Raw genomic sequence first — 15,675 nt, forward strand, 5'->3', positions numbered from 1 at the left:
TCCTAGTTGAGTAATCTGATTCAATTTGTGTGAAATTGTTTGAAATACTACTCAGTAAAACTTGATCTGGAACACAGATAAAGTTATTTTGGGGTATTGGAGAATGATCAGAGGCACTGAGTATATTAACCTAATTTACCTTTAATCTTTGGTGTTATGAGTAATCTAAGGTCCTGTAAACAGAAGGATCTGCTTAAGAGAGGGATTTTTTTTTTTTTTTTGACTTTACAAGGGATACACTAGCAACCTTTCTTGGTCTCATATAGCACATCATATTGATCCCTTGAAAATGGTTATCTGTCATATGAATACATTGAATTATTTTTCTGGTGTAACTTTACTGGTAAGATTTTCTTCTCGAATAATTAGACTGTTTAATTTGATTAAAATGAGCCAATTGAAGCTAAAAATATTTGATCAACTGATCAGAAATGGTATGTTGAAGAGTCAAATTTTTGAATTTAATAAATCTCTGTTCTTTATTCTATCAAGAATAGGAACCCATCTGTAAATACTGGAAAATAGTAGCTTCTTAACCCCACTTAGAGTAAAAGTGCCAGGTCTTATCATTAAAACAATTTACCTCTTTTAACAATGAATCAACAGTGCTTTAAATCTCTATAAAATGTATTTATTTTAACAGTTTTCATTATTTATGGTTCTGAATTTAAAAATTTTTTAGTACTCTGAAGTTGATTGAACAGCATGTTAATTAAACCAATTTGCTAACCAAAATTGATTAGCCAGTTGTTGAAAAACCACTGTAATAAGTAATCCAAGGTATTTACTTTGAGAAATCAGATTATTGTCATTTATCAGGTAATGGTCATTGAGCTGTTGTTAGGGGCCTCTAACTACTAAAGTCTTCCTCGTGGGAAGAAGGTGAGCAGCCAGGCTCTGAGGCTCTAACTACTTTTGTTGCTTGACAACATTCCTTCCATTTTGCTTATATTTTAAGTATTCATAGTAGTTCCTGGTTGCATAACAAAAATGGGAAAAACTTGTAATGTCAAGCTGGTAATTTTTTTCTTTTTTTAGTATATTTTGTTATAGAATGAAAGATTCTTTACATTCTATAGTGCTTTACAATTTTCAAAAGTTTCACACAGATGATTTCATATAACCCCATAATAACCCTTTTTTCCCCACCCCTATATTGCCCCTCCCCCTTCTGCCTCCCCACTGGTAACCACTCATTTTGTTCTCTGTATCTGTGAGTCAGCTTCTTTTTTTGTTATAGTCACTAATTTGTTGACTTTTTAGATTCCATGTATAACAGATATCGTACAGTGTTTGTATTTCTGTCTATTTTACTTAGTATAATGCCCACCAAATCCACCCAAGTTGCTATAAATGGCAACATTTCCTTTTTTTTATGGCTGAGTAGTAGTCCATTGTATATACATATACCACATCTCCTTTATCCATTCATCTGTTGATAGCAATTGTAAATAGTGCTGCTAGGAACATTGGAATACATGTATCTTTTTGAATTAGTGTTTTGGGTTTGGTTTGTTTTGTTTTGTTTTGGCTATATACCCTGGAGTGAAATTCCTGGGTCATATACTATTTTTAGTTTTTTTTTGAGAAACCTCAACACTGTCAAACTGGTATTATTTTTAGTTTAGTTTTGTTTTGTTTTTGAGACACCTGATAGTTGAGATTAAAAATACAAGTAATCCAACCTAGTGATTATTATATATATATATATATTTTTTAATTACACAGGTTTAGGATAAAATCATCTCCAAAGCTTCAGATATTTCTAAAAATTCAACTATTTTTATTCCATAGCTATGTTTATACTTTATCTAGTTTCATGAAATGAATTTGTATATATTACTAATGCTGTAACAATAAAATAAATTTTAAAATGCTGACGTCAAAATGTTCTTTCTGGTCAAATACTGATTTCATGCATTAACACTAAACTCTGTTCAGATCTATTTAAATTGTGGTCTTCTCCACTTTCTTTCAAAGATGTTGGAACCGTTCTTAAAGTAGTTTCAATTCCTAAGGAGACTTGGCATGATTTAGAAGAAGTTCTGCTGGAAGAAATGACAGTTTTTCGGGTGAGTGCTGCTTAATTTCAAGTGTCAACAAGTTCCCTTGTATGTCTTTCCCCCAGGACAGCTGCACAGTGAACTTGGTATGGACAAGCAGTCTAGCATACCCTTCTAATTAGCTTGTCAATTAGAAAGCCAGACACTAGTCAAAATAAACCTTGAAACTTTCAATGCTAGTTAAATCAAAAAATGTAAAGAAATATATCCTTGGCTCATATTTTGTTTTCTCAATGATAAATTATATGATTTACATTTTATATTATTTATGTAAGTTACCTCAATGAACAAACCCTGTGTGCCTCCTACCCTCGAAATCCCCTCTTTCACACTTAATGGTATAACTGGGATGATAGGTAACTTCCATGAATGTATTAAAGGAAATACATTCAGAATGATAACGGAATGAAGACATTTCAATAATTTTTTAGCTTATTTGTGAATTGTTTTATCATATTTTCCTAAAGAAATCATTTGTTAGCAAAAAAAAGTTTGAGGTTTTTATACCACTTGTGGAAAATCTGTTATGAATTCCTAGTCTACACAATTATGAAGAGTACAGATAGTTGTCCTTTTGTCCTGAATCACTGATGGCCCAAGTAGGTTTATATAGGATTGGGGGTAGAGGCAGCAGTATATGGATTGAAGTGAGAGAGGAAAACTGAAGTAATGTAACATACACCACATTCCTTTTAGAAAGCCAGCTAGGAGGAAGAGTTTGAATTGAAGCACACCTTGATATAAATCATTTATGAAATATAACAGAGAAATAGATGCCTATCAAAGGTGTTATTTCAGTTTTTGATTAAAAAAAGGCAAAAATCTGAGACATTTATAACTGCAAAATAATCTGGAATTAGAAGAATTTCATGGACAGAAAATGAGAAAATATAGGATGTAGTCTCACAACTTAACATTATCTCATTTAGTCTCCAGAAATCTCACTTTATCTATAAAATGAAGTGGATGAATTAAAGTTTTCAGTTGATTAAATATTTTGATTGTAAGGAAAATCTTCCCAAGACTTCTTTTAGCCCCATACTTCTAGACCAGTTTATTAACACAATAGAGCTCTAGCTCACTATTCAGTAATACTTTGAAGAGAAAATAAAGTAAAATATGGCAAGCTTTTAATATATATATATAGATTCAAGTAAAGTTATGATTAGCTTTGAAACAGATAACTGGTACATCATGACACAGACATCTTGTAATAACTAAACAATGTTCTAATGGGAAGGGCTTAGGTTCTTCAGTCATAGCTAGCTACATGGCAGTTCTGTTTGGAACCCATACAGTCCCTCTGAGCTTCCCTAGCAGGAAAAATAATACCTACCTCACAAGGAAGCTAGAAGAATTAGAGACACTATATGTAGAACATCCAGGACAGTGCCAGCTCCTGTGCTTAGAATCTTATTGTCAATATAATTTTACTTGTTTTAGTTTGTCTACACTGAATATAAGCCACATTCTCAGTAGCCTTCTCTACTAATCCTTGGTTTAAGTCTTAGAATAACACAGTCATCATAATTCTAGTACGATTTTTAAAATCAGGCACTTGGACCTTACTTTGTCTGGTATAGAATGATGACTAATCCCTATCTTTCACCAAGTCCCATTTCATTATTTACGCATTGATACTTTATCCTACAAATTCAAAAATACAATTATGCAAATAGACTGTGTCAGTAATACAGAGCCCATCTAGATTTAGCAAACAAATTATGGGCACTGAGGGGCAGATACATATACTGCTGTCTTGTGTCCATTGTTGTGTCTTCAGAGCCTAAAGTGTGTTTTCAACCTACATTTATTAAATGAACAAAGGAATCAGTATTTACGCAAAAATGAAAAATGAGAAATTAAAGAGTTTAAGGTCTTCTTAGGGAGACCCCACTTAAAGTGAGGTGCCAGAGTATGAGGAAGATAAACGGAGAACAGCAAAAAGTTATCCTGCTGATTATATCCCATATTATTCTAGTAGAAAAAAATTTTTACCAATTCTGTATTTTTGGAAATCTATATTACCACCACTGTAGCAAATGAAGTTGCAGGAGTACTAAAATATTGTTAACTTTAGAATTTCTTAACTATTTCCAGAATCTTTTACTTTTGAATTTGTCATGGTTCCTTTGCGTATTCCCCTTCAGTTATAGTATATGATCATAACAAGTTCCATTTACTAATTCAACTGTAAACAAACATGTCTACCATGGTCCTGGCACAATGCTAATCATCATCTCTGGTGATTCAGAGATGAACACTATAAACATGGTCCCTGACCTTGTGTAGCTTAGAGACTCTTCCATGTTATCCTTCATAGTTTCAAGTACTTAATTTATTATCTTTTAGTACAATTAAGTTTTATCTTGTAGAATTGTATCATTATGTCATGCCATTAAAAAAATAAAGTTCTTTTTATCTATTATTTTCCAGGATTTTATGAATCAGAATATGTATAATTTTGCAGTACTACTGTGTTCTAGCTAATTTTCAATCCCTACATCTCTGGGATTTTAAGTTTACATTTCACATCTTATCTTTGTTTTTTAATAGTAAATCAAATTTTAGTTTAAAAATATTACTTTAAGCTGATCTATTAAATGACTTTTAACAAAATCTTGAGAGGTTGGAAGCCAGCCATCTTGCCAACCCAAATATTTAATGTCTATTAGATTTTGTTAGTGTTTTGCAATTTCCAGAGAAATACACAGCCGAATTACACTTATGATAACTATTGAATGACTTTTTTGTGGTTTTTTAAGATGTCATGAGAGAGGTTCTTTATTCAGTTTTTAACAATTAGGTATGGATACGTAATATTGTGCTTTCATGGAAATGATTGTTTACGAGTTTATAATTTTGTTAAAGGATTGTTTGCAACGTGGGACACATCTTCCAGAGATAAATGTTCCATTTTTCTCCCATATTCTGTTTTATGCACTGTTGTCATTATTATTTCTTTGGCACCCAAGTAGACAAAACGTATTTGGGCAGAGTTTAGAGAAATATTTTCTTTCAACATTCTGTTCTATCAGGCAAAGTTCATACATATATTGTGGTCTAGCAATTGGAATATTTCACTGTCAAACTTTGTTTAATTTTGCAGAAGGAGGGCAAAAAACACATTAAAGCAATTTCTATATACACTGAAACAAGCGGAGAAATGTTACAGTTTCTGTATTTTTATTTGAGCCTTGCAAGTCATTCCATTTAACATAAAATAAAATTTAAAAGGGTTAATTTGAGCACTGTGGTAGTTTGACAAGGTAAATAGACAAGGAACAGATTTAGGGTCTTGGTGGTATCTGATACTCTTGGATTTTAAAAAGAAAGACATTTAATGTCAACCAACCAGTTAATTTTACCATAATATCATCTCCAGGAGACCATGTTCATTATGTGTCTTTGCTAGACTGAATAACCAAACCTCATATAAAATCCGGAATTAAAGCCAGTACTATGTCCATTGCCATCTTGAGGTTGGTTTTAGGAAAACGCCCTGGCTAATCACAGAACATTCCAGTGGTTCCAGTTACATCTAAGATACTTTTTTTCTGGGTGAAATCAAATCCCGATCAGAGTATAGAAAGAAAAATATTCCTCAGTAATAAAATTTCCATTTTAGAGTAAAATTTTTGTAGGTAACAAGATGTGAGATAAAATTGGCCTTGGTATAGGACTCTAGAAATGACTTTAAATAGCCATTATATATTCAAAATGGTATCAAAGTACTAAGACACAAACCTGATTCCAAATATTACTTGTAACCATAAATTGGTGTTTGAATCTCATTTACTATGTGATTCCAAACAAGTTGGTTAAAGTCAGTTGAGGCTCCACTTCTTCATTTCATAATTTTTTTTTAATGAAGATTACTGGTAAATTGTAGCTATTGTTAACTAGTTATACTAATGAAAATCTCATTTAAAATAAATGCTTGAAAATTCTACACCTATACCTTGTTAAAAAAATATTCAAAAGGTATCAAAACCAGACGTATGCTGATTTTTACTTTACTCACATTGAGATTTTTTTTTTCCCAGTCCAAAGAGGGTTTTACTTTTGAGACAGTGAGGTGTTCAAGTCGCAATGCATTTAGTACAGTGGGTTTTATTTATAGTCCTATTGACTGCAAAGGATTGCAAGGCAGTTACATTGATAACGCATGCATTTTAAACCCAATTTATGCAATATTCCATGAACAGCTGAGCAAATAAATGAAAGAGTTTAATTTTCATTCAAATGTAAATCATAATTGATGCTTTCCAAAACCTAGTCTATTAACTCATTCTAAAGGAGCATCAGCATGCGTAGCATCCAGGGAGCTCTGTCAGATTCTCCTGGGATCAGCAGGTTGAAAAGCTCTGCAAGTGTGCAAGTTTAATAAGGACTAGATTAAAATATCTGAAAAAAATATATAGCAAATTAGAGTCATAGAAAATCTTGAAAAGATGCTAAGTTTTTAATTTCATTTTTACTTGAACTCCAATTAAATTTGCTCTTGAAACCAGTTTCATGAAAATGCTTATGAAGCTACATCTGTTTTAAATGAAAGTTGTATTCATCACCAACTAGGGCTCCGAAAAAAATATAGCTTATTTAAATGGATGTCATCTTAATATATTGTCTATTAAAATTCAACCGCAGGCAGCATATAGCACATCCTATTCCAAACTGTTATTACTTTCCTGGTCTGAAAAATAAGTTTCTTTTAATTAAGAGATTCTAGGATCTTAATTGAAGAACGTTAAAATTATAATATGGCACAATGGAATTTCTTGTGTTTTGGGGTTTGTTTTGTTTTACAATTTATGTATGAAGTGATCATTTCCATCTACCTTACAGACATTTAATTTTTTGTATTGTCAATGAATGTGAAATGTCTGAAAATTCACCAGCTTCACTTTTATATAGTTTCACTGAAGTTTTTAAAAGAACTGAGACATAGCTAACTTTCATTTTAATTATACTAGCTGTTGATTCTCTAAGAAGTACTTTCCTTGTACCTTGGCTATAAAATTTATTTCATGAAAGTCCCTATGAAGTTAGCTGCTTACATAACCACTTTTCCTGTGAAACTCTTGGAATGGAAGAAGCTGCTATGGAATATTTTCCTAACTCTTTTGAATTATTTGTTTGGGTTCACTTATTCCAATATTATGTAAACCTAAATACAATTGTCAGTTTTATCTTTTAAAACTAAAAATCTATGATGAATTGGCCCCTTGATTTTTGTGATTTGATGCTACTAAATTCCAAAGATCTTATTTCTGTATAGAGAAAATTGGTAGATATTTCTTTCGTCATAGTTGTCTTTATGATTGACAGTTCCTATAGAAAATTATTTTTAATATCATTAAACTCTGAAAATAGGAAATTATGGGAAATCTCTAACTTATCCCATCAAATTAATTTACATTCTAAATCATTTGTCTCATTTGTGTCTCAGGCAGGTTGTCTTAAATTTGTTAACAAAATTCTGTGCTCAGCTTAGATGTCAGGGTTCAAAGTGGAAATTTGCAATTCTGCAGTACTCAGGGGGTAATTAAAGCCACAAGAGTGGATAAGCCCACCAGGAACAATGTGGCATCCAAAGAAGAGTGGAAAGGAGTCAGCAAGGCAAGGCAAGTATATGAGGAATGGCTGGAGATAGAAAAGACTGAAAAAGGCTGAGAATAGTCAATAAAGAGTTTCAAGGCATAATGAAATCTAAAGGAGGAAGCAGTCAAGAAGAAATGACTGGTCAATAGTGCCATATCAAACAAGAACTCTAGCAATAATAATAGACTGAAAGCTTCCATTCAGCATCAGTGATTTCTCTTTCTGAGAATCGTAGGCCACCTCTCTAGAGTAAGGGCTAGACTCAGTGGGCTGAGGGATGAATGGCACTGAATGGACATGAAGAAGTAAAGATGGTGAGTATAGAATATTCAGATTATTTTCAAAGAAATTACAGCTAACTTTAAAGGATTAAGGAAAAACTTCCTTTAAAGGATGGCCTCCTTTATCTCATATACAAATTCAGTTGACGGAACAGAGTATAATGGGGAGAGTAAAAGAGTAGGAGAGAAGGGGGAAAATTGGTAGGGAATTCATTTATTCATTCATTCACTCATTCATTATTTAACAAATATTTATTGACAACTTGCAAATTACACTTAACCTTTGAACAACTTGGGGGTTAGGCGCACCAACCCTTCAGGCAGGGAAAAATCTGAGTATAACTTTACAGTTGGCCCTCCATATCTGTGGTTTTGCATCAATGGATTCATCCAGCGCTGATGGTGTAGTACTATAGTATTTACAATTGAAAAAAATCCACATCTAAGTGGACCCACAAAGTTCAAACCCCTTTTGTTCAAGGGTCAACTGTAGGAGCAACAATCCCAGGTATGTGGCAGTGCACGAAACAGCCCCAAATCCCGGGCCTAAATTAGTGTGTCGGGCGGTAGAGGGGTGGGGAGGGCTGGGGCCAGGGGAAGATAAACAATTAAGAAAACATATGAGAGATTGGTTCAAGATGATGGAGTAGAAGGGCGTGCTCTCACTCCCTCTTGCAAGGACACCAGAATCACAACTAACTGCTGAACAGTCATCAACAAGAAGACACTGGAACTCACCAAAACAGATACCCCACATCCAAAGACAAAGGAGAAGCCACAATGAGATGGTAGGAGGGGTGCAATCACAATAAAATCAAATCCCATAATTGTTGGGTGGGTGACTCACAAACTGGAGAACACTTATACCACAGAAGTCCACACACAGGAATGAAGGCTCTGAGCCCCAAGTCAGGCTTCCCAACCTGGGGGTCTCGCAATGGGAGGAGGAATTCCTAGAGAATCAGACTTTGAAAGCTAGCGGGATTTCATTGCAGGACTCTGACAGGACTGGGGAAAAGAGAGACTCTACTCTTTCAGGGCACACACAAAGTAGTGTGTGCATCAGGACCCAGGGGAAGGAGCAGTGACCCCATAGGAGACTGAGCCAGACCTACCTGCTAGTGTTGGAGGGTCTCCTGCAGAGGTGGGGCAGGGGGTGCTGTGGCTCACCGTGGGGACAAGGACACTTGCAGCACAAGCTCTGGGAAGTACTCCTTGGCGTGAGCCCTCCCAGAGTCTGCCACTAGCCCCAGCAAAGAGCCTGGGTAGGCTCCAGTGTTGGGTCACCTCAGCCCAAACAACCAACAGGGAGGGAACCCAGCCCCATCCATCAGCAGTCAAGTGGATTAAAGTTTTACTGAGCTCTGCCCACCAGAGCAACAGTCAGCTCTACCCACCACCAGTCCCTCCCAGCAGGAAACTTGCACAAGCTTCTTAGATAGCCTCATGCACCAGAGGGCAGACAGCGGAAGCAAGGACAACTACAGTCCTGCAGCCTGTGGAACAAAAACCACATTCACAGAAAGATAGACGAGATGAAAAGGCAGAGGGCTATGTACCAGATGAAGGAACAAGATAAAACCACAGAAAAACAACTAAATGAAGTGTAGACAGGCAACCTTCCAGAAAAAGAATTCAGAATAGTGACAGTGAAGATGATCCAGGACCTTGGAAAAAGAATGGAGGCAAAGATCGAGAAGATGCGAGAAATGTTTAACAAAGGCCTAGAAGAATTAAAGGACAAACAAACAGAGATGAACAATACAATAACTGAAATGAAAAATACACTAGAAGGAATCAACAGCAGAATAACTGAGGCAGAAGAACAGGTAAGTGACCTGGAAGACAGAATGTTGGGATTCACTGCTGCAGAACAGAATAAAGAAAAAAGAATGAAAAGAAATGAAGAAAGCCTAAGAGACCTCTGAGACAACATTAAATGCAACAACATTCACATTATAGGGATCCCAGAAGGAGAAGAGAGAGAGAAAGGACCCGAGAAAATATTTGAAGAGATTATAGTCGAAAACTTCCCTAACACGGGAAAGGAAATAGCCACCCAGGTCCAGGAAGCACAGAGAGTCCCATACAGGATAAACCCAAGGAGAAACACACCGAGACACATGGTAATCAAATTGGCAAAATTTAAAGACAAATTATTAAAAGCAGCAAGGGAAGAATGACAACATACAAGGGAACTCCCATAAGGTTAACAGCTGATTTCTCAGCAGAAACTCTACAAGCCAGAAGGGAGTGGCATGGTATACTTAAAGTGATGAAAGGGAAGAACCTACAACCAAGATTACCCGGCAAGGATCTCGTTCAGATTCAATGGAGAAATCAAAAGCTTTACAGACAAGCAAAAGTGAAGAGAATTCAGCACCACAAAACCAGCTCTACAAGTGCTAAAGGAATTTCTCTAACTGGGAAACACAAGAGAAGAAAAAGACGCACAAAAACAAACCCAAAACAATTAAGAAAATGGTAATAGGAACATCATATAGATAATTACCTAAAATGTGAATGGATTAAATGCTCCAACCAAAAGACACAGCCTTGCTGAATGGATACAAAAATGAGACCCATCTATATGCTGTCTACAAGAGACCCACTTCAGACCTAGGGACACATTCAGACTGAAAGTGAGGGGATGGAAAAAGATACTCCATGCAAATGGAAATCAATAAAAGCTGGAGTAGCAATACTCACGTCAGATAAAATAGAGTTTAAAATAAAGAATGTTACAAGAGAAAAGGAAGGACACTACATAGTGATCAAGGGATCAATCCAAGAAGAAGATATAACAATTATAAATGTCTATGCACCCAACATAGGAGTACCTCAATATATAAGGTAACTGCTAAGAGCTATAAGAGAGGAAATCGACAGTAACACAGTAATAGTGGGGACTTTAACACCTCACTTACACCAATGGACAGATCATCCAAAAAATGAAAATAAACAGAAGCTTTAAATGACACAATAGACCAGATAGATTTAATTGATATTTATAGGACATTCCATCCAAAAACAGCAAATTACACTTTCTCCTGAAGTGCACATGGAAATTTCTCCAGGATAGATCACATCTTGTGTCACAAATCAAGCCACAGTAAGTTTAAGAAAACTGAAATCCTATCAAGCATCTTTTCTGACCACAACACTATGAGAGTAGAAATCAATTACAGGGGAAAAAAGGTAAAAAACACAAACACATGGAGGCTAGATAATACGTTACTAAATAACCAAGAGATTACTGAAGACATCCAAGAGGAAATCAAAAAATACCTAGAGACAAATGACAGTGAAAAGACAACGATCCAAAACCTATGGGATGCAGCAAAAGCATTCTAAGAGGGACGTCTATAGCTATACAAGCCTACCTCAAGAAACAAGAAACATCTCAAATAAACAATCTAACCTAACACCTAAAGGAACTAGAGAAAGAAGAACAAACAAAACCCAAAGTTAGCAGCAGGAAAGCAATCATAAAGATCAGAGCAGAAATAAATGGCATAGAACAAAAAAAAACTATAGCAAGGATCAATAAAACTAAAGGCTGGTTCTTTAAGAAGATAAACAAAATTGATAAACCATTAGACTCATCAATAAAAAGAGGGAGAGGACTCAAGTCAATATTAGAAATGAAAAGGAAGTTACAACGGACACGGCAGAAAAAGAAAGCATCCTAAGAGACTACTACAGTCAACTCTATGCCAATAAAATGGACAACCTGGAAGAAATGGACAAATTCTTAGAAAGGTATAACCTTCCAAGACTGAACCAGGAAGAAATAGAAAATATGAACAGACCAATCACAAGTAATGAAATTGAAACTGTGATTAAAAATCTTCCAAAAAACAAAAGTCCAGAACTAGATGGCTTCACAAGTGAATTCTTTCAAACATTTAGAGAAGAGCTAACACCCATCCTTCTCATACTCTTCCAAAAAATTGCACAGGGGGCTTCCCTGGTGGCGCAGTGGCTGAGAATCTGCCTGCCAATGCAGGGGACACGGGATCGAGCCCTGGTCTGGGAAGATCCCACATGCCGCGGAGCAGCTAGGCCTGTGAGCCACAACTACTGAGCCTGCGCGTCTGGAACTTGTGCTCCACAACAAGAGAGGCCGTGATAGTGAGAGGCCCGCGCACCGCAATGAGGAGTGGCCCCCGCTCGCCACAACTAGAGAAACCCCATGCACAGAAACGAAGACCGAACACAGTCATAAATAAATAAATAAATAAATAAAAATTGCACAGGAAGGAACACTCCCAAATTCATTCTTGAGGCCACCATCACCCTGATACCAAAACCAAAGACACACTACAAAGGAAAATTACAGACCAATATCATTCATGAATATAGATGCAGAAATCCTCAACAAAATACTAGCAAACAGAATCCACCAACACATTAAAAGGATCATACACCATGATCAAGTGGGATTTATCCCAAGGATGCAAGGATTCTTCAGTATACGCAAATCAATCAATGTGATACACCATATTAACAAATTGAAGAATAAAAACCATATGATCATCTCAACAGATGCAGAAAAAGCTTTTCACAAAATTCAATACGCATTTATGATAAAAACTCTCCAGAAAGTGGGCATAGTGGGAAACTACCTCAACATAATAAAGGCCCTATACAACAAACCCACAGCAAACATCATTCCTTCGCGATTTTTTTTTTTTTTTGCGGTACGCGGGCCTCTCACTGTTGTGGCCTCTCCAGTTGCAGAGCACAGGCTCTGGACGTGCAGGCTCAGCGGCCATGGCTCACGGGCCCAGCCGCTCTGCAACATGTGGGATCTTCCCGGACCGGGGCATGAACCCGTGTCCCGTGCATTGGCAGGTGGACTCTCAACCACTGCGCCACCAGGGAAGCCCCAAACATCATTCTTAATGGTGGAAAACTGAAATCATTTCCTAAAGATCAGAAACAAGACAAGGATGTCCACTCTCACCACTATTATGCAACATAGTTTTGGAAGTCCTAGCCATGGCAGTCAGAGGAGAAAAAGAAATAAAAGGAATACAAGTTGGAAAAGAAGAAGTAAAACTGTCGCTGTTTGCAGGTGACATGATACTATACATAGAGAATCCTAAAGATGCCACCAGAAAACTATTAGAGCTAATCAATGAATTTGGTAAAGTTGCAGGATACAAAATGAATGCACAGAAATCTCTTGCATTCCTATACACTAATGATGAAAAATCTGAAAGAGAAATTAAGGAAACACTCCCATTTACCATTGCAACAAAAAGAATAAAATACCTATGAATATGCTTACCTAAGGAGACAACAGACCTGTATGCAGAAACTATAAGACACTGATGAAAGAAATTAAAGATGATACCAGCAGATGGAGAGATATACCATGTTCTTGGATTGGAAGAATCAATGTTGTGGAGATGACTATACTACCCAAAGCAATCTACAGATTCAGTGCAATCCCTATCAAATTACCAATGGTATGTTTTACAGAACCAGAACAAAAACTCTTAAAATTTGTATGGAGACACAAAAGACCCCAAATAGCCAAAGCAGTCTTGAGGGAAAAAAATGGTGCTGGAGGAATCAGGCTCCCTGACTTCAGACTATACTACAAAGCTACAGTAATCAAAAGACAACATGGTAGTGGCAAAGAAACAGAAATATAGATCAATGAACAGGATAGAAAGCCCAGAGATAAACACACACACCTATGGTCAACTAATCTATGACAAAGGAGGCAGCAATATACAATGGAGAAAAGACAGTCTCTTCAATAAGTGGTGCTGCGAAAACTGGACAGCTACATGTAAAAGAATGAAATTAGGACACTCCCTAACATCATACACAAAAATAAACTCAAGATGGATTAGAGACCTAAATGTAAGACCGGACACTATAGAACTCTTAGAGGAAAACATAGAACATTCTTCAACATAAATCACAGCAAGATCTTTTTTGATCTACCTGCTAGAGTAATGGAAATAAGAACAAAAATAAACAAATGGGACCTAATGAAACTTCAAAGCTTTTGCACAGCAAAGGAAACCATAAACAAGATGAAAAGACAACCCTCAGAATGGGAGAAATTATTTGCAAACGAATCAACAGACAAAGGGTTAATCTCCAAAATATATAAACAGTTCATGCCGTTTAATATTAAAAACACAAACAACCGAATCCAAAAATGGGCAGAAGACCTAAATAGACATTTCTCCAAAGAAGACATACAGATGGCCAAGAAGCACATGAAAAGCTGCTCAACATTACTAATTATTAGAGAAATGCAAATCAAAACTACAATGAGGTATCACCTCACACCAGTTAGAATGGCCATCATCAGAAAATCTACAAACAACGAATGCTGGAGAGGGTGTGGAGAAAAGGGAACCCTCTTGCACTGTTGCTGGGAATGTAAATTGATACAGCCACTATGGAGAACAGTATGGAGGCCCCTTAAAAAACTAAAAATAGAACTACCATATGACCCAGCCATCCCACTACTGGGCATATACCCTGAGAAAACCATAAGTCAAAAAGACACATGCACCCCAACGTTCATTGCAGCACTGTTTGCAATAGCCAGGTCATGGAAGCAACCTAAATGCCCATCGACAGATGAATGGACAAAGAAGATGTGGTACATATATACAATGGAATATTACTCAGCCATAAAAAAGGAATGAAATTGGATCATTTGTAGAGACGTGGATGAATCTACAAACTGTCATACAGAGTGAAGTAAGTCAGAAAGAGAAAAATAAATATTGTATATTATCGCATATATGTGGAATGTAGAAAAATGGTACAGATGAACCGGATTCCAGGGCAGAAATTGAGACAGAGACATAGAGAACAAACGTGTGGACACCAAGGGGGGAAAGCGGCGGGGGGTGGGGGTGGGGGTGTGATGAATTGGGCAATTGGGATTGACATGTATACACTGATGTGTATAAAATGGATGACTAATAAGAGTCTGCTGTATAAAAAAATAAAATTCATAAATTCAAAAAAAAAAAGAAAACGTGAGATGCCTCTGCTGCTGTCCTCATATCCTGTCAACCTCACCTCTAATTCCCACTGTGTGTCTTTCAGTTTTTGCCCCAGCACTTCCCTGACAGGCAGAAGGGCAAGCAAGAGTCACAACTGAGGGTGTGGGAGATTTAACAACCCTGTGGGCATCCAAAGAGTAATGGAATATTTCCATATTTATATATATATATATAAAACTTTTCTTGGTACAAGCCTCAGTGGATAGTTTTGAGAGTCATTGTCTACTATCCTCAGATTTTGTCTCAGTGGTACTTACATGACCTACTTTTTATTGACTTTTCCTCCCTCCTCTCAATCCTTAGTTCCTTACTCTTACTCCCTACCTTCAGATAAGAGCTTTGAGCTATCAGAGGAAACTCACCTCCTCTACCTATATGACTCAAGATAAAGGTCATATATAAATCATATATATGCGTAAATGTCATATATATGTATTTCTAGATAGTGATAAGCACTCAAGAGAAAAACTAAAGCAAGGAAAGGATATGGGAGTGTGTCTGTGTGCACGTGTTGAGTGTGTATGTTGTGCGTTTGAAAGAGGAGAGATTTGAATAAACACTATGTGATGAGCAAATTTGTAAAGTATTTTATATTTATTAATTCATTTAATCGTCTTAGCAGTCCTATGAGGAAGGTACCATTGTATTCATTTTTCAGATGAGAAAACTAAATTCGAG

At 36.2% G+C, this 15,675-nt stretch overlaps 1 protein-coding gene across 1 annotated transcript in view; it reads left to right on the forward strand.

Moving 5' to 3' along the window:
- SEMA3A (semaphorin 3A) overlaps positions 1–15,675 on the forward strand; it is a 234,677-nt gene that overhangs the window by 193,137 nt on the left and 25,865 nt on the right. The window contains exon 12 of the mRNA XM_027102735.1: positions 1,981–2,072. Within this exon, the coding sequence (XP_026958536.1) occupies positions 1,981–2,072 (92 nt within the window). The remainder of the gene's footprint in view (positions 1–1,980; positions 2,073–15,675) is intronic.

Source organism: Aethalodelphis obliquidens, unplaced genomic scaffold (assembly GCF_003676395.1).
Source record: "Aethalodelphis obliquidens isolate GAN/ISIS:26980383/991018 unplaced genomic scaffold, ASM367639v1 scaffold5, whole genome shotgun sequence".
NCBI classification, from domain to species: Eukaryota; Metazoa; Chordata; class Mammalia; order Artiodactyla; family Delphinidae; genus Aethalodelphis; species Aethalodelphis obliquidens.